General features: G+C 36.5%; 1 protein-coding gene across 2 annotated transcripts in view; it reads left to right on the top strand.

Annotated features, from left to right (window-relative positions):
* The window catches only part of USP9X (ubiquitin specific peptidase 9 X-linked), a 106,392-nt gene that overhangs the window by 61,529 nt on the left and 18,274 nt on the right, over positions 1-26,589 (top strand). The window contains exons 18-33 of one of the 2 annotated variants that reach the window (XM_037376888.1): positions 1,082-1,293; positions 2,988-3,228; positions 3,438-3,587; positions 3,681-3,801; positions 4,260-4,390; positions 4,650-4,928; positions 7,484-7,609; positions 10,086-10,211; positions 13,453-13,619; positions 18,638-18,746; positions 19,328-19,474; positions 19,596-19,742; positions 20,564-20,786; positions 23,123-23,343; positions 23,688-23,878; positions 24,322-24,495. In XM_037376888.1, coding sequence (XP_037232785.1) covers positions 1,082-1,293; positions 2,988-3,228; positions 3,438-3,587; positions 3,681-3,801; positions 4,260-4,390; positions 4,650-4,928; positions 7,484-7,609; positions 10,086-10,211; positions 13,453-13,619; positions 18,638-18,746; positions 19,328-19,474; positions 19,596-19,742; positions 20,564-20,786; positions 23,123-23,343; positions 23,688-23,878; positions 24,322-24,495 — 2,765 coding nt within the window. The remainder of the gene's footprint in view (positions 1-1,081; positions 1,294-2,987; positions 3,229-3,437; positions 3,588-3,680; positions 3,802-4,259; positions 4,391-4,649; positions 4,929-7,483; positions 7,610-10,085; positions 10,212-13,452; positions 13,620-18,637; positions 18,747-19,327; positions 19,475-19,595; positions 19,743-20,563; positions 20,787-23,122; positions 23,344-23,687; positions 23,879-24,321; positions 24,496-26,589) is intronic. The other variant, XM_037376889.1, reaches the window with a different exon arrangement.

Raw genomic sequence — 26,589 nt, 5'->3', positions numbered from 1 at the left:
GATTTCACAAATTGGGGGTGGGTTGGGGTGGGAACAAACATTGTCCTCCAGACAATCTCCAATTGGTAGCTTGCCAGTCGTATTTCTTAAAATTCCCGTTTTCTTACTTGTCCTCAAAAACATTTTTCATAGTCTTTAGGACTGCGAGATGCAGCGCAGCAGCTCTGGTGGTGCATTTACCACCATTGAAGCTATATCTTACTGTACTGTTAGATGGGCTGTATGCTTCGTTCTTGCTATAGGTCTGGTCTTACTAAGCATGCATAGATCTGTCCATCTGCATATGGTTAGATCTGACACTTCCAGGAAGCGCTGGATTTACTTAACAGTCACACACAAAGTACTTTGTTTTATTGTGCTGGTAACTCCTCTGATCTTGAGCTACCTCTAAGAAAAGTGGCTGCTGAATTGCAGTTTACTGCCATAGCTATGACTGTTAATGTTTCTATTGCAGACTGCTCCCTGGAGACACTGCAGACTTTTTGCAGTGACACTATAGGTTATGTCTCAGTCTAGGTCAGGAGCAAGGAGATGTTAGATTTTGGGCAGAAGAAAGAAATTTGTTGCAGCTGCCACTATATACTGAATCTAGCTCAAGATCTATCTCTGAGTTTATGCAGGAAAAGGGTGTATCTGGAGTCGGGTTATTGGGGGGTGGGGGTGGGGTGGGGGGGTGGGGGGAAGAACAGTTGTTCTGGTGGTCTGTAAATGTTCTGGTTTCACTCTTAAGTGTAAGTTAAGCTAACCTGTACTAGATTGTTAAAGATCTCTAGCTGACGTAGCCTGAGGAGAGAAGACCAAGTCCAATTTAGTATTCTCGGTGCAGACTTTCACTTTTCCTATTTAAGTGCAAGTTTGCACTGTACAGTTAGAGCTACTGATGACGTGCAAGATTTTTGAAGCGCATACTAAATTAGAGCTATTTATTGATGGCAGTTTATTGTAAAGTGGAATAAAACAGCTTCATAGAGTAGCTTAGCTGGTTTAGTTTTGTTTTTTTACTTCTACCATTGGATTATCCTGCTGAAAAGATGTGTTTTAATATTTCTTCTAATTGCACTGGGTTTTTTAATGTAACTAGGTAGTGATTCATGAAGACTTCATTCAGTCCTGTTTTGATCGTCTAAAAGCCTCGTATGATACATTATGTGTGTTGGATGGAGATAAAGACAGCATCAATTGTGCAAGACAAGAAGCAATACGAATGGTGAGAGTGTTGACTGTTTTAAGAGAGTATATAAATGAATGTGACAGTGATTACCATGAAGAGAGAACTATTCTACCTATGTCAAGGTATGTGTGAAGATGCAATACTGTGATTTTTATTTCTGTTAGCTAAAATACTATCTTTATGATTTTTACATTCTAAAGGTTTTCTATTCAGGGAATGTATTTATAGTTACAAAATTCCATTTTCTGTGCTAATATGTGAAAATCTGATCTGTAGTAAAAAAAAAAAAGAATCATTTGAAACATCAGGCAGATACAGGCATATATGGAAAGAACAACAGACCTGTGAATAAATTAGTTTCTGGTGTTTTGTTCTATAACTAGCACAATTTACCTTGTGGCAAGATTGTTCTGGACATGTTTGGGGTTTTTAAGATAATTATTTACAAGCAATACCATTCTTTAAGTTAGCATGGGCAAAGTTTTTTTGTTTTTATAGTCTTGTCATACAGAAAACATGTTCATGTATAACTTCGTCTTTCAGAGTTGTTTACAGAGACGCTAATCTTACTTTGCAAGTTTAAATTTAGGTTTATCTCCAAGTGAAATATTCTGTGTAAATTCCTTATAAAAAGAGGAAGAAAAGAACAGCATTTTGCAGTATATTTATTTTCTTGTATACCTTTGCTCTTGTCCTTGAGTAAAAACTTAGCTTAAACTAAGTTTAAGCTGCTGCTTCCTTTTTCTGTGTACCAAAGAGAGTTAAAGAAGGGCTTAAATCCAGTGTTGGGTAGATGTTTTCACAAACAAAATACTTTATTTCCTGAGAGAGGAAAGCAGAACAGAAAACTGTTTAAATGTTCCAGTGTTAGTAGCTGGTTTCTGTGGGAAGGAAGTCTCAAAAATGCCCAAGAAATAGACTAAAATAGCTGCATCATAAATCCATAGCAAACATATTTTTAGATATGGTGGGGGTTTGTTGTCCCCTTATTTTAAATGTCCTTTTTGTGAAGAAAATCGAAGAGACTGCTATTTCTTTATGATACATCAGTAATTTGCAGTGCTCCTGTAGCATTTCTATTGCATATATTGATTGATTAGTTACAAGTAAGTTCTCTTGTTGATTGCAAATGCATCTTTTTTGATACAGGCTCCTTATTTGATTAGACTAACTTTTTTCACAGGTCTTGTTAGCAAGGAGCTATTTTTGCCGCCTTTTGTTGCATGGGATTACTTAGGCTTATCTGGGCATGTCTCCTAATGTGTTTCTGTCATTGCGTGAAATATGGTAACTGCTAGTGTGAAAACGTTTCTTCTTTCTTTGGCCTTTTTAAATTTTTGAAAAGCATTATGATTTTCTAATATAAAACTTTTAACAGCTTTTGAGAGAAGGCATTAAGACTTGGTGACCTGATGCTTTCTCTGATCTTGGTGTATTTGAAACAGAGTTGTTTGGCTAAGAGAGCAAAACAGAGTTGCCAGTCTGATCTCTATTTGCACATTTTCATCAGAAAATTTACAAGCCAGAGAAAAGATCTAAAACTTCATAAGATACTTACTAAAATTCTGTCAATGTCCCTAACCTGACTGTAAAATGGACCATATGTTTAATGCACTTGTGCAGAGTGTGGCGGCTTAGAAGTTTATGAAAAAGTGTTCTCTATTGTATTTGCATAATTGCTGGGGCTTTCACAAAATCTGATGTTATCACCATATGTAAAGACTTGATGTTGAAATACCTGCAATATAAAATACAGCAGGAAAAACAATTTATTTCATGAGGACAAAATAACTTTACCTGGTTTATTTACTTTCAGAGCTTTCCGTGGTAAACATATCACACTGGTAGTTCGTTTTCCAAACCAAGGCCGACAGGTGGAAGACTTGGATATTTGGTCTCATACAAATGACACAATTGGCCAAGTACGGCGTTGTATTCTCAATCGTATTAAAGCAAATAGTGCGCACACAAAAGTAGAACTGTTCATTGGTGGTGAGCTGGTGGACCCTGCAGATGATAGAAAATTAATTGGGCAGTTGAATCTCAAAGATAAAACGGTAAGTGTTGCAGGTTGATTATTATTGTCAATTCAGATGTTGCTTCCCTTTTATAAATGCTTGAAAAATACCATGCATGGGATAACTTATTCTTGTGAAATAGTTCCAGTCCTCCTCCTTGTATTATGTCTTTAACATTAAATCAGAAGATTATTTAGTAAAGAATCTTAATTTTTGCGTAATAGTAGAACTGTGGTTTTGTTTTTCAGCTAATTACGGCTAAGCTTACACAGATAAATTCTAATATGCCCTCAAGTCCAGATAGTTCTTCTGACTCCTCAACTGGTTCTCCGGGCAACCATGGCAATCACTACAGTGATGGTCCAAATCCAGAAGTTGAAAGCTGTTTGCCTGGAGTGGTAAGCATATTCTGAAATGAACAGTTTAAAAGCATTTTTTCCCTACACTTGGCTTTTAACTAATGGGATTTTTTTTAATTTGCTTATTTTAAGATAATGTCACTGCATCCTCGATACATCTCTTTTCTTTGGCAAGTTGCAGACTTGGGCAGTAGCCTAAATATGCCACCTCTTAGAGATGGAGCGCGTGTTCTTATGAAGCTCATGCCGCCAGGTAAAACTTATTTTTATCTGGTTTATCTTGTAATATCCTGTATAATAAGTTACCACCTGTTACATAAGAATGAAGATATGGGAATATTTTCTACTTTCTGTTAATTTATTGATAGTAATTGTAATTGTAAATGTATTTCCCAATGTATTTCCCAAGTAGTTAGTTCTTCTCTGTCAACAAAGTTGCGTAGATTGCAGTTGGTGCTGGAGTTTGGTGCCACAGTGCAGTGAAAATGGAGAGGATGGTATTGTGAAGTAGTTTTGTAGCATTGCTTTAATAGGATGACTTCAGTACTGACAGAAGTAGCCATTGCAAAACACTTGATAGTCTGATCTTGTCTGTCAGTTAACACTTTCTGCAACCTTTGTGATACACTTAATTTTTCAGATTTATAATTGTAAATGCTACCGACTTGTTCTGGAGTAGTTTTGTTACAAAATGTTGTGTTTTCATTGCAGATAACACTACGGTTGAGAAACTAAGAGCTATTTGTTTAGATCACGCAAAGCTTGGGGAAAGCAGCCTTAGTCCATCCCTTGATTCTCTGTTCTTTGGTCCTTCTGCCTCACAAGTGCTGTATCTAACAGAGGTTTGTGATGCTTTGCCTCTTCTTTAAAAATCTTCAATTCTTCAGAATCCTTTCTGTAACATTATGGAAGCCTAAGATTAAATTCTTAGGTTAAATTGAAATTAAATTGTTAAGTATTTTTAGTTGTTACTGGTAAACTGGTGTATGGCCAGTGCTGTCAAAGCATTGCTTAAGTAGTATTCCAGCATAGTCTCATGTTAAGTCATCTGTAGTCAAGCTAGTGCATTCCTGTTAGTTAACTCTGTGTTCTGTTCTACAGGTAGTTTATGCCTTGTTAATGCCTGCCAGCGCACCTCTGGGAGAAGATGCCAGTGACTTCCAATACAACTTCTTAAAAAGTGGTGGTTTGCCTCTTGTGTTGAGCATGCTGACTAGAAATAACTTCCTGCCAAATGCAGACATGGAAACTCGAAGGGGTGCCTACCTTAACGCTCTAAAAATAGCCAAATTATTGCTAACAGCAATTGGATATGGCCATGTTCGAGCTGTGGCAGAAGCTTGTCAGCCAGTTGTGGAAGGCACAAGTACAATTTCACCGGTAATACAAATCATCTTTGCTGCAAAATAGCATTATACTGTTTTTTATATTGTCCACAGCAACATCTTGCTACCCTCCATTGACAGTCTCTTTGAGTGACTTGCATGTCAAGAACTCATGGTACTTTCAGATAATGTTGTCTGATTCTGAAAAAATATCAACTCACTAAACAAATCCTGTTTCTTTCTGGCTGTAGAAGAGTTGGTGTGAGATCTACTTGCTCCTATATATGATTTTTAATGGTTTGCATGATTGTCAGTATTTTCCGTTTTCTTTTAACTTTTCCATTTTCAAGTACATCTATCCCAGAAGGATGTGAATTCTGGTTGTTCTGAGCTGTTGAGTCTATGGAAGGATGTGCTTTGAATTTTACATATCTCCTATTTATGATTAGAGCATAAAACAACGGAACTGATGTTGAGTCATGCCAGCCCTTTTTCTACACAAAAATAAGTCCTTGGCTTGCTAGATACCTAATTCTGTCCGTTGCTTGTATGACATTCTTGCAGAGAAATTAAGTGTTGATAGTTGAAAGGTGTCCTACCCTAAGATTTCTCAGAGTTGAGAAGGGAAGGTGTAACACAGGTGTTCTGAACTGTGATCTCACATGACTATAGTTGTAGGTTTCATGTATGTTGTGAGTAAAGATTTTATTCCTGCCCTCTTACAGTAGGCATATAGCATAGAGCCCTGAAACGGAAATTTACTGCTGTCCTTCTTGGACATTTACTTCCAGGTATTCCCATGTTTTTTGTTTTTTCCTTCGTGAGGTTCCATCTCAAATAGGGCTTGAGCTATCAACCTATACTCAAGAATAGAGGGCCCCGTTTCAGAGCACTTTCTTCCAGAATGGTTACTCAGATTCATCTCTGAAGCAGAGACCTACATTCCTCTTATGTCTGAAAAATAAATACCTGTTCTGGTTAGCTACATCTGTTGGCAGATACCAGATTCATTCTTTTTCAAGTAAATCAAAACTCTTGATGAAGAGGTGAAGATTCCTTTTCATGTCTCGTGTTAGAATATAATAGAAACATCTTAAAGCAAGCATGTTTTCCACCCTATCCATCTGTTTAAAATTAGTAAATTTTACTGCCCTGTTTTCTTCTGATGATTATTCAAAAGGCAATTTGGAAACAGATAATGTAACAGTCTTGAAGTACCGTTTGAAACAGATTTGTGCTGACCACTTAGGATGCATTACTATTTGTCCATGCCTGCTGATATACCCTGTTTAATGTTGCAAACATATAACTTTATTTTAACCAATTTGTTGGAAAAAACCAGTTATACTTGCTGTCGTCGTCATCCTATTTGAAGGACTTCGGTCTTGATGATTTTGTTGCTGCAGCACCAATAAGCTTACACCTTGGGATGGATGTGTGACTTGTAAATACCTTTCTATCTAAAGAATAAGTACGACAGCATAATTTTCTGTCTTGGCTTTCTATCAGTACGTAAGAGAATGAGGTAACCAAGGTGATGTGACTGCAGTCTTCCAGTTACCAGTCTGCTGCTGTCACTAGGACCTTTCAAATTTTTATTTTCTTCCTTGCTTTCATAGAAAGTTGAATGAGTAATGTTGTTAAATATAGTGTTCTGGTACATAAATGCTGACTTGCCCCCATACATACTGTGCTTGATCATTTACAGTCTGCTTCCGATAGCTAATTGACTGTGTAAGCTCTATTAGTCTTCAATGGGAGTTCTGTAATTTTGCTCCCCAAATCAAGTCTGTTAGTGAGGCTGACAAAGCAAAGGGATGTGACCAGTGCCAGGTTTTACAGAACAACTTCACAGTGTGTCTTTTGAGTAGTGTTTGAGACAGGTTTTTTGAATGAAATGATACTAGAAAATGAAGAAACTTCACATTTAAGAAGGTTTAATTTGTAACTGCAGCACAAAATCTTTTCAAGCAAGTTGGAGTATGAGAAGGAAACAAGCTTTTTAGATTTCAGCTGTCGAAACTAGGAAGCTCTGTGAGTCCAAGAAGGAACTCGATGCTCAAACCAATACAGAAAAGATAAAAACTAGTCTTCCTGCTGTTTCTGTTGTGAAAGCATGAGAAAGAACAGGAGGAATTAATTCAGAACAGAATTCTTCAAGAGTGCTCCAAATCAAATGTTTAAAGTGGACTTTACTATAATGAATACTGCAGCCATGTTCTGTCTGGACACTGTTAGCTATCCAGAGGGAGACCCATTATTTTGGCAAACCCTTTCTTTCCTGCCTCAATAGACAGGGTAATTCTAAACATTCTGTTAACCTGAAATAATTGATCGAAAAACAAACCCCCAAACCTAAGTAGTCTTAAGCAAGTGCCTCTGCTCTTAACTACTTGTGCTCTGTGATTGTACACTGTAGTATACAGTGTCTTCAGATGCAGTGGTGTCTATTTGAAAATGAGGGGTCTTTCTTATTTTTCTTGGTGTTTGCAGTTTCCTTCCAGGATCTTGACTACTTCTACCAAACCTTTCCAAGTAACTTTAGATTTTCGTATCTTCTTGCTTTCCTTTTTCCATGTAAAAATAAGTATAAGAAATACTTTCTTCCAGATAAACCAGGCTACGCATGACCAGGCAGTGGTGCTACAAAATGCCCTACAAAACATTCCTAATCCAACTTCAGAATGCATGCTAAGAAATGTAGCAATACGTCTTGCACAGCAAATATCTGATGAGGTTAGTGAACTCGTCTCTGTATGACCTTTATTCCTGTAGTATCTTTTTTTTTCTTTTTAAATCCTTTGTAAGACATGAATTTTCTTTCTAAAATGTCATGAAACATTTTAGGTAATGTTCATATGGTTCGTAGGCTGTTATCTAATTAGAAGTATTCAATTAATTGTTTCCATATGCAATTATGAAATTCAGTGTCTAATAGCATAAAGGGACTTAAGTGAATTAGGCAGGTTCTGTATACAAGCTCTTTAATGGGTTGTGAATATTGCTACATATACTTAAATCAGAACTTTAGAAATCTGATGTTTCTATAGAATTAATAGATTTAAAGAAATTAATGGGTATTTTGAAAACATTTTTGTGATGCTTCTTTTTTTGCTCTTTTATGTTTTGGTTTCTGAGTAGCATTCTCTTCCTGAAGAGGAACACAGAAAAGGAGAGGGAGTTCTTAAATTTTGGCTGTGATTTTTAAGTGCTGAAAGATAAAACTCGGATCATTGCCAGTGTATCTTTATATATTGAAAATGCATTAATGGTACAAGTGAAAAATTGGATTGTGGAGCTCAGTAGGGTTAAACAGCGTGCATTGCAAATATGATAGTCTTATCTGTATGGTATGAGCAAACCCCATTTGGATTTGTCAGTCATGTTAGTGAATACATCGGTGAATTCAGCAGAAGCTAAAATCTGGACTACTGCAACTTCATCTTCTATAGTGAATTGGGATCCCTTAGTTTCCAGTGCGGAAGCAGTGAATATTATCTTTCTATGCTCTGCAAAGCTATCTCCAAAACGTTTCTGAGCTATTTAAATAAAAGTAGTCTTGTATTATCATCTTAAACGTTGAAAAGTAAACTATTTCTTCTGATGATAGATCAGTGTCCAAAGAAGGCACAATGTATGAGACTGCAAGACTTGACCCATCTGCCTTCCATTAGTGGTGGCATTGCATCCATAGGTGATTGTATGTGTAAAATCAGCAAGTTGAACTCTTGATTCAGTTAAATTCCTTACACAGAAGAAATGTCTTTTGAGGTGAGGTATGAAGAAAGGGTTTTAATTGTGCCTTTGTCCTTTTTGGAGGACTTCTAATAAATAAATTCTTTCACCAGGCACATCAAAGCAAACAAAATCTGAATTTCTTCAAAAGTATTGCTATTGAAACTATTGTCTGTAATCTTCTGAAGTAGTGAAAACTGCTGTGTATCTAAATTTCACATGAATTGTAGTTTGCCTTTGAAAGATATTTTTTTCTTTTGATGGGGAAAGGCTCTTTTCAACTGACCTCACAATTTTAAAGACAATAAATCTCACACAGTTTTCCATAGGCCAGACAGAAGACTACACCACAGAAAGAAATTTCTCACCTTTTTTAAAAAAGCTTAGTACTTCAGGGTTTGAAAAAAAGGTTATTTTTCTGTGTGACTGATCTTCCTTGTGGTGCTGTTACTGTATGTAAAGTTGCTTTGCTTGTGACAAAGGTGAAATACCTATTTTTCTTGTAACTACTGTTAATATACATATCAGTAGCAAGAATGCGTATCATTCAGCTTTCCTGATACAGCTAGCTTGTAAGTTAAGCTTCTTAGAGTCTCTTTTTTTATTGTCTAAGCATTAGCAAAATGAAGTGTGAAATTTTTGGGAACTGTTTACCATCTGTTTTAAGATTGCCTGTTTTCTGGACAGTTCTACTTTGAATATGGATTCCAGATAGGTTTGGGGTTTTTTTGAAATTGATATATTAACTATAAGTAATGACAGTTGTAGTATGTTTTGAAATGTATGTGTATCAGGAGAAACTACTGTGTGTTAATTGAGACCATGCCCAAAACACTGAAATGAGTCTGCATTCATAAGATACGTGATCTGTGCTACTAATTCTAAACCCTATATAACCGGAGTATAGAACAATCCCTTTATGTATTAATTGCCTACTTGATAAGTGTTAGTTTGTCTAACAAGCTGTCAGCTAGCACAATAAATATCAGGGTGGGGACAAACCCTAAAATAAAATAACTTCAACTTTCTGCATTCCTTAAGAGGCTGTCTGCCTTCCAGATGCATGCTTGGTGGTTTATTGTTTTTTCCCTAAAAATCAAGAATGTTTTAGCACTGAAGTTGGTAGTTTCTGCTAAATACTACTCAGAATCAAAGAGTTGCTGGTTATTTATCAAAAATGCTCACTTCAATGTAATTCCTGGTTCTTGTAGCATTAAGATTTAAGGTTCTGTGATATATCTAACATATATGCTACTTTCTATTAAAAAATGAGATGTTATGTAAGTGAAGTACAAATGCTTTTTCAAGATAACAAATTTTTTTTCTGTTTAATGAAAAATTAATTGTAAATTTAATTGTAAATCTTAAACTTTCCATGAAAATAGATTTCTAGGAGTTTAGAATCCATTGTATTGTAATTTGCAACTGCATTTTAATGTTGCTTTGGTTATTTATTTTTTCTTCCTTTTTTTTTCAGGCTTCAAAATACATCCCCGATATCTGTGTTATTAGGGCAGTACAAAAAATTGTTTGGGCATCAGGTTGTGGGTCAGTTCAGTTGGTTTTCAGCTCGAATGAAGAAATCAGTAAAATCTATGAAAAGGTAAGGATTCCTAAGCAACTTCTGTTCTGTATAAACTGTTCCATTGTTTACAAAAGGTACATTGTCAGCCAGGTCAGGCTTAAAGTGCTATGAGCTTTTTCAGTAGGTGTCTTGGTGATGGTGTATTTGGAAGTCTAGTACCTGTAAATTGTCGTACCACAGTTTAATTTTCTATTCCAAATTCCTTTTCTCAGTAACTATTTGTAACTTGAATCTGGTGTCAGTTCAAAAATGCACCAGTTCTTTAAGCTGCTGTAGTATGTTTTCAGCCCATTTAGATTCTGTATCTAAATAAGGAAGAAGCATTTCTTGCAGTGCCAATTTTTCTTACCTTTAAACTTAAAAGGTCTATTATACACAAGTTTATTTAAAGCTTATGTGCAGTCTAGAATGAGAAACAAGAGCTAATTGGTCTGAAATTAGCACTGAAGCACTGGTAAAAGAAAATAATAGCTAATCCTGTATAGTTTATTTCCTTTTATTATGTAGATATGTAAAACATCCTCATGGTTTCACATATAGTTTACGCAAGTAGTTTGAAGTCGGGATTATATATTACTATGTTACTACACACTTTGTGTTTAACAAATGTTGCTTACAGTTACACGAAATAGCATGTATTTTGGCAGTGATTTAGAAAAATATTTTTTTTTGTTCTCTAAGCATCTTCTCTTGTTCATCTTACAAAATCAAGTTTAGTACTCCATCAATACTTGCCTGAGAGTGAAAGGGAAAGGATTATATAGGGAGGCTTTGTTCTTGTGTATTAGCTATTGTGCTTAAATGATCCATGAGAGGAAGAATATTTACTTTGGCAAAATGCAACACCTTTCAATTTAGTTTACATAGTGACATCTGCTTCTGTTGCTGTGAGAGTGACTTCTTAGTGGAATAAGTTGGGGGTTGGTTGGTTGGGGTTTTTTGAGGTGATAAATTGCATATAATAGGTGGTTTAGGTAGCATGCCAGTCCAAGCCCGTGAAGATACGCTCATATATACATTAGATGTTTTAAGAGCAGCGGTGCACTAGAGAAAATACACCTAAAGGAAGATATACCTAAATGATGTTCTCTGACTTCTTTTCTGGGTGAAAATCATATAGTTCTGTAAAAATACTTTCAAACTGCTGAAGTTTTAAAACAGGTGAAATTTAAGCTGTGCATTATCAGTCATGCTTCAAAGGGGTTTTTTGGGTGTTTTTTTAATTCTCACTGACACTTAGACATTTGTAATAAGTGGCAGCTGCATTTTGCTTATGGTATGCAAAAGAGAAATAAATTGAAGTGGAAAAATAGAAATAAGAAAGAGGAAGAAATTGTGGAAGTACTAAGACATGGGAATAAAAGTACACTTACTTTCCTCTCCTTTAACGTTATTTCAAGAATCACAGAAATAGAGGAATATGATGCAAGAAAACACATGCACTGAAACTAGGAGAATTGTGTTTGATTATAGATGAGAGGAAGAAATTCTTACGGCAGTTAGGAGGATGAGTGTACCAGTGTCCGGCAAACACTTGGCTTAGAGGACAAAGGATTTTGAGAAAAATGTTTTCAATTTTCTAAGTTGACCACTAAACCTTAGACTTTTAACTCATAGGTCATAGGAGCGTTCTGGTAAGTCTGTAGGGTAGAGATTTATCATTAAATGTTACCTTAAGAACAAAAGCACACTGATTCTTGTGGAATGAGGAATGACATGTCAGGGCTCCTAAAAACATCAAAGGCAGCTATGGTAAATGATCTTAAGAGGCATTTCAGAGTAGTCCCATCAAGTATGACTTCTGAAAGAATGTTGTGGGCACTTTTAAGAAGCTTCTGGTAAATTCAATCAAACTTTAAAGTCAAGATAAGTTATTTTGAGAGCATAACTTTCATGGAGTCTCTTCTGCCTCCTGCCTCAAAACGTTCTGGTATTGAAGTCCTGTCAGTGGTTGAAAACATGGCAACTTTCAGTGGTGTCAAACAGCCATTTCCTTATTAGCTCAGAGAAGGCCCATACCCACCTAGAAAACTGCAAGTATGCTGCTTGTGCAGACCCCATCAGCTCTTGGTGCCCGAGCATAGGGAAATACTTCACAAAGTATAAAATGCACTTTGCGTTTCTGTTAGATCCCTGCACCCATGCAGGAATAACTTTCTTTTCTAAAAAGGGCTTCAGTGCAGAGCAGGTGCAGTCCTGAACTTCTTGAAATTATTCTGCTTTTACTTTCGTATCTTAGATGTGTCAGAATTGCCACATCCTCCTGTTGCAGTGGTAGTGACTGTCTCTGATTTTTAGCTGTTGTGCAAGACAATACTGCGTCAGTTACAAGATTGAGATACACTTCATCCTTTTCTGCTGCTGTTCACAATTAGTTATCTCTTCTGCATAGTAATCCCTTCTTTCTGCCTACTTAACCTTGATATCTCTTCATATATAAAACAAATACTTGCTTTATGCCTCTAGTTAATGTTATTAGCCTGCAGCCATGATTACCGATGAATTAAAATTGAAACCTGCTCACCTTCAGTTTCTTCAGAACTTCAAGCTAATTAATTTTACTTGGATGGAGGAGGGGGCTTGCTTTTTATTGTCAAAGTATTTATTTTGGAAAAAATGTACCAAAATCAACTCACTTGATTCAAGTGTTTAATTGAAAGAGTAACCTATATACCAATTAAATATTGTTCTTTCCTATTTCAAAAATCACCATGGTAACTATGTTTGAAATCTGGTTTAGCTGTTACATGTTTCTGAAAAAGTGTAGTGCTGAATAAATTCTAGCATTATTAAGAAGCTTTTGGTAACAAAGATTTGTAAAACTGGATTTCTTGATGAATTATACAGCACTGTGGCTTTTCTCTGTTTAAGTAGTAACTGTTTCCAAAGCTTTAAACTCCAGGTTCTGAGTAGTAAAGGAAAATACCTTATTTAAAAAGCAAAAATGAAATCCAACAAAAAAAAAAACCAGCAGTACTAACTGATAAAACTTTTGCCTACAAGCTTCCTATTTAACTTCTGGATCCTTAAGTTCATGCTTGGAATCCTCCTTTGAGAAACAGTACTGGAAGTTCTGGCCATCCCACATAGTGCTTTGAATCACATCTGAGTGGAGTACATAAAATGCTTGGCACTGATAATCATTTGGTATATAAATCTGTGGTTTGTGTTTGTATTTGGTGTGTATACCTTGGAGCCAGTTGGGTTTCTCAGGTTTTTTTTCTATACCCACTTTATGCTCTTTTGTTTATTTTCACAGACAAATGCAGGAAATGAACCAGACATAGAAGATGAACAAGTTTGCTGTGAAGCATTGGAGGTGATGACCTTGTGTTTTGCTTTGATTCCAACGGCACTGGATGCACTCAGTAAAGAAAAGGCATGGCAGATGTTTATCATTGATTTGCTATTGCACTGTCACAGCAAGTAAGTTTTGGTGGTGGATTTTTGGGATTTTTTATCACGTTATTTTACAATTCAAAATAAATATGAAGTCTAAACAGCGCAGTAACTTGGTATTTAAATGATCTTTCTCTGCACTTGTCTTAATTTATTGTTTAGCAATATAAATCTGTAATTTGGGTACCTATCCTGAAGTGATAGCTCTGTTAGTCCCATCTTCTTTGTACTCGTAAGGGGGATATTATCAAGCCAGATGGATGCCTGATAATGTGCTACTTATATAGAATGAAATAATAGGTACTTCATGATTTTTCAGAAATTATGTGAATACTCACTACATTAGAATATTTAAAGTGATGTAGGTGTAGAACAACTTTCTTATACTTTTTCTGATGACTAAAGACAAGATACAGTACGAGAAATTTGAGGAGAGGGGGCAGTCAAGATTTATTCCTTTGGTTTTCTTGAATTGGCATCGTATGCTTGTGAGTCCTCATGTGACTCGTGTTTCACATAGCGCCGTCACCTAGTTCAGTAGTAGCATCTTGGAGGAACCATTAGCAGTGGGGACAGACAGACAGGGAAAGCCAGTGGGAGCTGCCAAGAGCGATGCAGTTCAGGCTGCCCTGCAGTCCTGCCATAGAGTACAGGGATCTCTTTGTTATCTCCAAGCTATTCCTGCAGATCTCCTTAGACAGCATCTGCACAATACAGCATTTGTATGACACTGTCCTGTGACTTTTAGCCCATCTGAAACTGGAATGTGAAGTATTGGGCTGGGGGTGGGTGGGGTGTTTTTAGACCACTGTTTTCTACTGCTATCCAGGTGGAAAGTTTTTGTATGTTATTATTAAACCTAGTTAACAGTACTTTGAACTGTTACTAAAGATTTGTTTTGTAAGATCTGTCTGCGTTAGTTCCATGAATATTTGAAGTTTGCAAAATGGCAGAGATCAGAAATTAGTGACGTTGTCTAAGCCTTTCAGTACATCTTAATGGAGTCAGATTGTGGCACTCTCAGGTGAATGGGGTCAGAATTTCAGCACCATGTTTTGGGTTTTTTACTTTTCTGGGTAAAACAGGTTGAAAAGTCTTATGTTCAGGAATATGCACCATAACAAAAGGATCAATAGCATCATCAGAGTATCACTTCACAATCAACTATCTGCACACATTGGTGAAACTGTGGTGTGGTATTATCGGAATCCCACAAACATTATTAGTTTGCAACTTGTGGTATAGGATGTTAAATTTTCAGCTTCACTGAAGCTTGTTATCACTTAGAGAAGTATAACAAAATATGCTGACAAATGTATGTTGTAGTTTTACAAACAAGCTGTCTTTCACTAGTTTCAGTAACTTTCAAGGCTGATGACTAAGAAATCACTAAATTTTATTTTTAAAACTGTCAGCAGTTGATATAGAGTTCCTTTTTTGACAGTAAGTGTATGTTGGTTATATGTCAAATTTGGAGTACCAGCACGGCTGAATAGCATGGGCAAGTGTCAGTGCTGCCCCATCCTTTGATATTTTTTTTAATGTGTGTCCAAAGACATTAGATTTGTTTTTTACATGTGAGGTTTTTTACTATGATATAAGTAACGGGTGATAATTTTTTAATACTAAATTTCACTCCAGCTATCAGACTTTTGGGCATTGTATTTGGAATTTAATTGACAATTCAAGTGTCAACCAGCATTTCTGTGTATTTCAGTTAGTGTTTGGTATCAACACTTGTTACACTCTTTCAGTCTGAAAACTGCAGATGCTCTTTGTGAGGATTTCTCTGTTCTGGTCATATTTCCTTAAGGAAGTGAACTGTTGGTTCAAATGGGGAACTTCTAAATCTGTAAATCTTAAACAGTTTAGACTCTGAATTTCATTGTGCAAGTTCTGCCAGCGCAGTTTGTGGTGGAGGTAGAATGTCTTTTTAGCAAAACCTACAGTCTTGATTTACAGGTGGGAATATTTGTCATGGTTTTGCCAGTCTCTTCTTTTCTTGCCGGTTTCAGCTTTGTTGTCTGAACATTTGGATCCCAATGATATCATATTATTATGCCTAGTCAATAGTTAACGGTTGTACTTTTCTTCATAAAATATTAGAAGAAAAAAGATATGTCCCCAGGCTGGGGCTTTTCTTTCCAAATTTTGTTGGCATGTCAGTCCAAGTCGGAGCAGCAGTGTATTGATTCCGCATGTATGTTAGGTTTTTGCCCTTTAAAATAAAGAATAGCATTAATGGATAGGGTGTTTATGTGGGTTTTTTGTCAGAGGGGATAAAATTTTTAAGAGCTTCTCTTACCCAAGGGAACTGCTGCTCAGCTCCTTATCTCTGCTTTATTACTCCACCAGAATGGGAAATGAGCTGAATTTATTGTATGGGAAAACAGTTCATACTGTCAGTACAGGAGCTCTCTCTCATGCTTATAAAACTTCTGATATATAGGATAATCTCACTTAGAATGCAACTGTTCATTATTACATGATGAACATGTTCTCATTCTAATATGATGAGCATGTTAGAATAGCATAAATATGAGTAGAAAAGGAAGACCATTTTGAAAATTAAGGCAGTGAAGTTGAAGTAAGCTAAAAAGAAAGTTCTTCTTCTGAATGAGTGTGGAAACAGATTAGTGTTTGCAGTGCAGAGAGTTTAGCAAATACCAGCCAAAATTCTGAATATCCTCAATTTTCAGCTATTGTTTTCTAATCTCCTATCCTCAATCAGAGAACAATGTGAGCAAAAATATGCAAGTGAGAAAATGTTTTTGGTGCACCATAAAAGTCAATGATGATCAAGATCTGATCTTATAAATATGATCTTTCTGGAAGAGATCAGATGTTTTTTGGGGTTTTTTTGTTTCTTTCAGTGGTTGAGATTGTATGGGACTTCTGCTGTTTTCTCATAGCAGAACTATGCTACGTATAAATGGAGAAACAGAATGCAAAATGCTTAATACTAAATACTAGAGCAGTTCTTACTCTCCAAGCTAATTGATTTTATAGTGGTGACTCCTGAATACAGGACTGGTTAGTCAACAGTAGATAGCTGAACAGTTAATCCAAAATGATCCTGGAACCCAGAAGTATTCTGCTGATGGCTGCAAAGTATTTGGTAATCACACGTATGTGGCCCAAATAAATAAAAGTTCTTACTGCCTGCGTAAAGCAGTGGCACTTAGGCCCATTGAAGAGTCTGACTTCTGTTAACTAAACAGAAATCTGTATCCCGGAGCTATCAGTAGGATGGGATTCAGGTTGCCTTGCCTTAGTTGGAGGCCAGATGCCTCCGTTTCACCAGGCGAGTGGGAGTTCATCGTGCCATTTGTATCCTATCTGACCGCTTTATGCTATTGTCATGGTGTCTAACATGGCACCTAAATGCCTGCATTTAGGCAGCTGCATCCCTGCCATGGTTCCTCAAGAGCTCTTAGATTGTTACAGCGTCATGAAAATATAGTACTTGTGTTCAAATACTGCATACTCCTTAGAGACATAACAGTATGAAGTATGTGGTTCTTCGGTCATTTCTCACTTTCGGAAAACACCATCTTTATTTCATTCTGCCTTTAACTGCATGGACCTGAGGAGTGTGTATGTGATGTTGAAGGGTTGCATCTTAAAAGAAATTTCTATGAGAAGTTTTAGGAAACATCAGCTCAGCAATTGGGTCCCATAAAATGTCAAGTGTTACTAAGAACAAAACAGACCCTCTCCACCCTGTGGTCTTCTGTAACTCAAAGCAACTTGCAAAGATCAGAGAAGGGTGATGAGGGAGATCAGAGCTCTGAAATGACTTCCATCTGAGGAACAGCTGAATAGCTTGGGGCACTTCATATTGGAGAAGAGATAGATGGTGGGAGGAGAATACCACAGAGACCTTTAAAATCAGTAGCGAAGGGAGAACAACTAGAGAATAGTGTTCCTTTGTATAAGAATTTCTTGAGCATAACATTTAAGCAGTGTAAACGTTCAGTTTCAAAATAGTTTGAGGGGTTCTTTCATGAATTTGTCCAGTGAGGGCTATGAAATACTGATTTTGGTAGTCTTTCTGAACCACAAATTCATAGAAGCTGAGAGAATATTCTGGAGCAGTGTTACTGCATGCTTCCAGTCTTGTGCAGTTTTCAAGGTGTATCCCAGAGACAGGGTGCTCAGCTAGGTGTGTCTTGGCTCTGACCTCATGGTCATTCTTGCAAGTGTTTGAAGCACAGTTAACTGCACATGAAAGAACTCTGAAGGAAATAGGGTTCTTTCATGAGCTTTCCACAGTGACTTCTTGGGCAGAAAATGATGACAGCTGCACCAAAAATACACTGTAAATCTCAGGGGTTTGTATGTTGAGATGCTTTCATAAAGTTCAATATTGATTTGTACTCTCTCCCCACCCAAGTGGAATTGTTTGTAACAGTTTTTTACAAGATACAAAGCTCAGACTGTTTTACAAATTGAATTAATAAGGTTTGCCTTAAGTATTTTTTTCCTCTTCAGCTTATCCATTCCCACATTATTCCAGTGGTTAGATTAAGTTCTTAGATGAAAAATTTCCTTTAATTCTAGCCACTTGAATTGTCAGAGGGTCATCTTTTCTCATTTCTAGTTACTAGTGATAAATTTTGATCACAGATGCTTACAAAACTGCTGTAGCGATACATAAGAGCAGTTTTACTAGGGTGGCTCTATTTTGTCTTTCAGACACAGCTAGTGCTTGATTAGAAAAAATGTAGGGTTGCACACTGCTTGTGTTATGCAATATTTGCTGGCAGTTGCAAAGGTTTAGTGGCTGTGTGCTGATAAGTTTCTTTTGCCTTTAAATATTTGATGTGTGGAATGGGTTTTGTAATAGTGACTCGTGTCTTAAAATTTCACTGCAAGGAGAAACAATATGATAAGTAGCGAATAATTAAAAGTATTCTCATTCCTTATATTATGTCCAGTTTCAGAAGATGGCATTGAGCAGATAAGCACAAATTTAATTGTTTTTTTAATGCCCTGTTTGGATAAGGAGATTGAATTTAATGTTTCTATTAAATGATTTCCAGAACTGTTCGTCAGATGGCACAGGAGCAATTCTTTTTAATGGCTACCAGGTGTTGCATGGGACAGAGACCTCTCCTTTTCTTCATTACCCTGCTGTTTACTGTTCTAGGGGTAAGTTTTTAGAGGTAAAGGCTTCAGCACAAAATGAATTTCTGTAAAAAGTATTAAGACAAAATACTGCAAGAAAAGACGAATCGCTGTTAACAAGTCATTAAAGTATAGGCTCCTTTTTGAACCTACAGGCAAGCAGCACAGTCAGTTTCCATTTGAGTTAGGTGAGGGGGAAAGGGACTTCTGCATTTTCTGATAAGAACATGAACAATAAGCTTTCGTTTATGCAATTGATCTCCAGTGAATTCTAACCTTCAAGTAAAAATCATTAGCAGATTAGATAGATGCTTAGTGCCACCTATTACTGGGCCTGCCAGGGCTTTTCAATTCTGTGTGCTTGTGTTTCTTGAACATTTGATTACTTCTCTGTTCGTTTCCCATTCATGTATAGAAATTTCTACTAAAATAGTTCAGAAGTCATTCATTAACAGTTAGATATGACTGTAAACTTACAAAAAGTTAAAAATTGCCTTACACTTCTCTTCTTTCGTATTTACATCCAGCTTTAGGGAAAATGTTAGTGTTGCATTATAAGTAGAATCGTGTATGAATTCTATATCATTTGTTTTTGGTTTACGTAGAGTACTGCAAGAGAGAGAGCTAAGCATTCTGGAGACTACTTCACTCTCTTACGACACCTTCTTAATTATGCTTACAACAGCAATATTAACGTACCCAATGCTGAAGTTCTTCTCAATAATGAAATTGACTGGCTTAAGAGAATTAGGGTAAGTTTTAGGATCAATTTATTTCTTACAATCAGCTTTTTGCTGCTTTGTTTTTAAGTCCAGTTCTAAGCTTGGTAAATATATATTATTTCAAGTATCCTAATTTTCTTCTAAATGGCAGGATGAAGTAAAAAGAACAGGGGAAACAGGTGTCGAAGAAACTATTTTAGAGGGTCATCTTGGAGTAACAAAAGAGTTGTTAGCATTCCAGACACCTGAGAAGAAATACCATATTGGTTGTGAAAAAGGAGGTGCTAATCTCATTAAAGTAAGTTCCAGTTTTTGACCTGTGCAGTTTTTTAAACTTTAAAATATTTTACTATACATAGTTAAAAGAAGCTTTGCATCTTGTGGATTGTGGACACTGTAAAAGGTCCCAATTTAACTGTTTGACATGGGCTTCTAATTGAAGTTTAATGTTTCCTTTAAAATAATTTAAAATGAAACCACATACTTCATTTGTAAGAGTGTTGAACTTGTTCTTCGGAACCACTGCATATGGAGTTACTGTGACCTCGTGAGCTGTTATTCCAAGACTCAGCAAACATCACACAAGGATAGTAAGCTAGATACAGGATAGTCCTGTACAGGACTGTTTTCTTACGTTACCTGTGTGTAGTGGTTTTTCCATGTGTTCTTAATTAGTGCTATTAATGTTTATGGCAGGTTTGAACAAATGTGTGAACATCTGAGTGTCTCTTTAATCAGATGTGTTTTCTTTGTACTTCTGATGTTATACAGCAGGAATGTTGGGGTTTTTCAGCACAAGCTGATAAAAGAACTTTGTAGATGGTAGTGGTTTGGTAAAAGAAAACTTTACCTATCAATGATAATACAGAATTATTTTTAACTTGCAGCGAGGGAGGGGGTAGGCTTGCAGGGAACCACTATAAAGTGGAGTTACTCCATTTTAAATTTAAAAGCTCTTTATGGTACTGGTCTCAGTTTTTACTTTTTTCTTTTTTTAAGTAATCCTCTGGTTCTGGGACATTCATTTGTGTAATAACTCTTATTCTGTTATAAAATAGTGTGTGTGTTTCAATGGTAACAGGTGATTTATTTTCTTCTTTCTTGTTTTCCACCCCCCAGGAGTTGATAGATGATTTCATCTTTCCAGCATCCAATGTTTATCTACAATACATGAGAAATGGAGAATTGCCTGCTGAGCAGGCCATACCAGTCTGTAGTTCACCAGCTACTATTAATGCTGGCTTTGAGCTACTGGTTGCACTAGCAGTTGGATGTGTGCGAAATCTCAAACAGATAGTAGACACGTTGACTGAAATGTATTACATAGGTACAGCAATCACTAGTATGTAATATTTTTAATTATCTATTTTCTACTTTTTAATGTATATAATATGTATAGGTTTTGTTTATATTATCAACTGAACTAGATGCTGAGTTTCTTGGTTTGTGGCTGCTTTTAATGCTGCAAAATCAGGCTGTCAAAATCTAGGAAAGTTTGGCAGTGTAGCCTTTATTTGTTCCTCTTTATGCAGTAAATCTTGCGTTATATTGTTACATCCAAGTTCCAGCCCCAGTCACTTACATGGTTTTGACCCTTCCTCTCTGCTTTCTGGCTACTCCCCTTTGTCCATACCAGCTCCCAGGAACCTCATTCTGTCTGTATCTTCTATTTTTGTCTCATTGTTTCAGGCTCTGCCTAACCAATCCCAGAACCTCATCAGGTATCTTCGACTTAGTTCTAGTGCCAGTCTCTTGGTTGCTCACCTAATTTTTCATTGTTGTCCACACACAGACACAGGTCCACTGTCCTGTTTCTCTTTTTAGTTCTGTACTCATTCTGTGCTTGTCATAGTCCTTTCTCAAATGGTTGTTCTCTCCGTTTTGGCCTTGTCTCAGCACAAATCTGCACTTAAATAACTTTTTCCTTCACACTGGAGAAAGATCATAGCAATTGCAGTGTGAAAAAAACAAAAAAACAAAACCAACAAACAAAAAAAACCCAAACCAGCCACCTTGCAAATGTTAATATTTCAAAAGTTGGTGAAACTTGGGCTAACTTTCACAAGAATGGCAAAAGGCTCATATTTAATATAAATGTTGTTATCAATAAAAAACTTGTTAAGACTTTCTTAAAAATGAACAAACAGGACCATATTTTCTGCAGCCCTAAATGGGATAGCTAAACCATTTTGGCTGTAACATTAACAGGGAAAGGAGGGTGGGGGAGAAAAAACAACCACCAAACCGAGTAAACCCAATCTTGTATGGGAAGAAAGGCTGGGAAGTTGTTCTGCCTGGTGGTGTCTGGGGAGGGCCTTATTTGTGGCCTTTCATGCTTAAAGGGGGCTTACAGGAAAGATGGGGAGGGACTTTTTATCAGGGCCTGTAGTGACAGGACAAGGGGCAATAACTTTAAACTGAAAGAGGGTAGATTTACTTTCAACACAAGGAAGAAATTCTTCACTCTGAGGGTGGTGAGACAGGGGCACAGGTTGCCCAGAGCAGCTGTGGGTGCCCCATCCCTGGCAGTGCTCAAGGGCAGGCTGGATGGGGCTGTCAGCAACCTGGTCTGGTGGAAAGTGTCCCTGCCCATGGCAGGGGGGTGGACTAGATGGTCTTTAAAGGTCCTTTTTTAGCCCAAACCATTCTGTGATTTAACAGAACGTTTAAACTTGTAGACTTCCGCAAAACTGTAAGCAACTAGAAATAGTATCCTGTAGTAGGAATTGTCCACTGTCTTGGAATGGCAGTGCTACTTGCCCAGTGGTGGTATCAGTGAGTCATTTGACATTTTTCAATCTCTTCCTGTTTGGTTCCATCTCAGTAGAACAAATGAAAAGGGCAGCTTTATGGTTCCCCCCCCTGCACCATCCTTTTTTCTTCACCCTTTTCTATTGGGAAGTAGTGTGTTTCTTACCACCTCACAATAAGAAGGATTTCATGACATTTCCTTCCACTCGAGTATTTGATAAGCACAATAGAACACTGGATCTCCATGGTGTTTCAGATAGAAGAGAGAACACGTGTATGAACTGTGCATGCTGTGTGTTTCATATACCAAGTAAAACTTGCTTGTAAACATGCATGCTTTCTTACTTCCTTTTACATCAGAATTTTTTGCGTTAAAGCCACAGAACAGCAGGTTAGTGTAGGAAGCCTGTGATTGTAAATGTACTCTGAAGAGATGAAAGATCTGAGGGAGAAGACTTGGGAGAAGAAAAAAATCTGTCACAAGTCATATAGATATCATTATCTAAAACTGTTTCCCATCATGCTAAGGAAAAGTGAGGCACAAGTGAAATCCTGTAGTTTTAAAAGGACTGGAAATGCGTGAAAGGCTTGTAAATTGGCTATATGTTCTAGGTTCATTCAGCTGATTTCTTAAATTAAGAAACTTGCTGGTATTGAGGGAAGACTTTTTGTTTGATACATAGACTGAATTTTCAGGCCACCTCTTTAGCTATGCAGTAGAAGAAAATGGTGCAATGTTAAAATATCATTCATAGAAGTTGTGTTCATTTTAGCAGTTAGGTTTTCTGGTGGAACATTTGTTTTACTAAACTGCAGTGTGATACAGACTAATACTAATTCTATGCAACTGCCCTTCATGCTGCGCTGATGGTGTAATTCTTTTATAACAAAATAATTTCCTAATCACATTCTGCTATTTTCTTTTAGCTTGTGAAGCGCTTACAGAATGGGAATATCTGCCACCTGTTGGGCCTCGGCCGCCAAAGGGATTTGTAGGACTAAAAAATGCTGGTGCCACTTGTTACATGAATTCTGTCATTCAGCAGCTGTACATGATTCCAGCCATCAGGAATGGGATTCTTGCAATTGAAGGCACAGGCAGTGATGTAGATGATGACATGTCTGGGGATGAAAAGCAGGACAATGAGGTAAACTTAATTGTGTAGAACTTCTTTAATAGAAAAGGCTTGTACTTTAAAGATAAAAGGCTTATAACAATTTTAGGTTGCCAATCACGTCACTTTCTACTGTGAACAGTGGGGACAATAACGTAATGTTTCTTAATTGACTGTTTTGTTAACTTCCCTCTACGTGGTTTTGTGCTTGAAAGCACTGTATACCACTTCTGCCACCAGAACTGCGTTAATGCACACAAAGACATTTCCTACTTCAGATGAGAATATGAAACGCCTTAGATTGTTAAACATGGGATACAGCTAGCTATGAGGCTGCTCGATATCCAAGTTAATTGCACAAATTTTCTTTTTTTCAGAGCAATGTTGACCCACGAGATGATGTGTTTGGCTATCCACACCAGTATGAAGACAAACCAGCACTGAGTAAAACAGAAGATAGAAAAGAATACAATATTGGTGTTCTGAGGCATCTCCAAGTAATTTTTGGTCATTTAGCAGCTTCCAGGCTACAGTACTATGTACCAAGAGGGTTTTGGAAACAATTTAGGTAAATAGGAAATTTAGTATTGATGTCTGTTCACTGGGCCACTGTGATAGGCAACAAAACTAATCATAGTAGAAGAAATTATACTGAAGTTAAGTGTAAATTAGCAGAAGTTCTGTAGCATTGTATCCATTATCTTACCTTTTCACCATTCTGTAGAAATCTGCTAATAAACCAAAGTTTACAGCATAATGGTTATTTTGAATTCTAGCAGTTCTTGACCTTGATATTGAGACTTTGAATTAAGTATGAATTTATACACAAAATTTGTTTTTACTCACCAGTAAGTGTCAGGGAAAGAGTAACAGGTGGTATATTACATCACAAAGCAACGAATAGTTTTGGTCAGTAAGAAAGGGATTAATAGCTTGAATAATATTTTTTTAGAGAAGAAATCATTAGAGAACAAACCAAAACATTTGACAAGAATGTGCTTTTGTTTTCAGACTTTGGGGTGAACCTGTAAATCTACGTGAGCAACATGATGCTTTAGAATTTTTTAATTCCTTGGTGGACAGTTTAGATGAAGCTTTAAAAGCTTTGGGCCATCCAGCAATGTTAAGTAAAGTTCTAGGAGGGTCCTTTGCTGATCAGAAGATTTGTCAAGGATGCCCACATCGGTGAGTGTTTTAAGGTTCTTCTTTCTTCCAGAAAACCCACCTGTGTTTGTATCTTTATAAAAGTAACTAAAGATTCAGAGTGGGGTTTTGTGTGGTTTTGGTGAGGGGCAGTTTAAAGCTAATGGAATTTGCTACCTTATCTTTTCTACAGTCTACTCTTAATATTAATTCATCTTCAGGTGCCTTGAAATGCTTGAGTATTATTATTTCTGCTTAGCAGATTGTATGTGAAGCATCATGTATTGATCAGGGGAGGAAAAGATACAGCTTTTTCATGTTAAAATAAGAACAACTTGGGGACCAAATGCAATGTATAAAATCTTAATACATGGCCAACATGTGTTGCTGTCTTCTGTCTTTCATGGTGTGTGGACACAGCTGACAGAAGTATGAATCTTTTAATTCCCACGAGCAAAACTCCATTCATACTCACTATGTAAGCTGTAATAAAGGGGAATGGTGTAGAAAGTTTATATTTTTCTTAAGATTTCTGCATATTTAATTAACTTAAAATGTGAATATTGAAGTTCAGCTTCATATAGGGTATGTAAAAAAATCCCCACCCACACCAAGTCAGACTGAAAGTCTGTAACCCACTGGTCTTGATGGTGGTGTTCAATGACAAATGCTTAGTGAAGGAATAGAACTAGACATTGTACAGTTGTACTTCTCTAGACTTTTTCTTTTATATCTCTTTTGAGGTGGATGATTAAAATCGTGTGCAAGATTCAAGATGACCTAATGATGGACTTTGTTCTTCTTCAACAATTGGCATTTTTATTATCATGTTAAATTTTATATGACTAACAGTTGGCCTTCTTACTGTTCACTACATCTTTCAGATCGTGTGCAATTCTTAAACAATATAGATTTTTCTGCACATTAAAATTGCAAATTATCTTTATTGTGAAAGTTGACCATTTACTGTTACCCTTCTGTTAGCAATTAAAATACAGGGAAAAACACTGATACAAACTTGATTGTGGTAATCTTTCAACTTCAGTTGAGCTCATGTGTGAATTAGAAGAACTTGTAAGTGGAACATCATAAGTTTCATGGGTTAAAATGTGTGACCAGAAGTAAGTTGAAATAGTGCAAGATAAAAGGAAAGCACTGGTTTTATTTGATATGCAATGGGTAATTAAATGGAAGATACAGATGTGAAGCAATGTGAGTTAACTTTCATTCCTGATATTATGTACTATCCTGAAGTATCACCTGTCTCTTTGGAACTCTACTGGATTTGCATAATGTACTTAATAAAAATGTTACTCTGATTATAGTTTAGAGAGGAGAAAACTGATGATAAACTATTGGATTGGGGTGTGACAGATTAACAGCCTTTCTAAATTTGTAAGTTACATAATAGATGAATGAATATTACTGTCTTGGTTGAAGTGTTTCTAAATATTAATTTATTCACTTTTATAAAACCCTTTGTATGCTTGATTGCATATCAGAGAAACAAACCCTGCAGGGTTATGTGGGAATAGATGCAACTTTTTAAATTTATTCATTACTTTATCTTTTAAAAAAAAAAAATAATTGTTTCCAAGATGTCTTAACTGGTTGTTTCTTCAGCATTGCTGGTTCATTGCTAGGAATTTGTTTGAAGGTTATATCAGAACACAGTAAGTCAGTCAGTCATAAATATGCAAAGTGATTTTATGAAGACAGCTATTCAGATTTTTTTAGACAGAAAAATAAAAAGGCTTTTGTGTTTGGTTTTTTTTTTTTTAGTTGGAATGTTTTGAACTGTTGTCTTTAGGTATGATAACAATATTTGTGTTTCAGTCTAATACCTGACAATAAAGGAAAAAGTACACTCACTACTCTGCTATCTGTGTTTCTCTACCAGCTTGAGTTAGCCAAGTCTGTTAGCTGCTTTAAAAACAAGATGTGCTAAAAGATTCAACTTCCACGATCTTTTCAGTGAACTTGAGACATACAAGTCGTTTCTATGATCTTCATAAAATAACTATAGTTAGTGCAGATCAAAAAATACAGTATGCTGACACTGTAACGTAATTGTAGGAAGACTGCAATATAAAAGAGTTCAGTTCTTTTTTTTACTGCTTAAGCCCTTTTGCCGGA

Source organism: Falco rusticolus, chromosome 2, assembly GCF_015220075.1.
Source record: "Falco rusticolus isolate bFalRus1 chromosome 2, bFalRus1.pri, whole genome shotgun sequence".
Taxonomy (NCBI): domain Eukaryota; kingdom Metazoa; phylum Chordata; class Aves; order Falconiformes; family Falconidae; genus Falco; species Falco rusticolus.
Note: the sequence above shows the minus strand (reverse complement) of the source record. Positions and strands in the feature narration are given on the sequence as shown.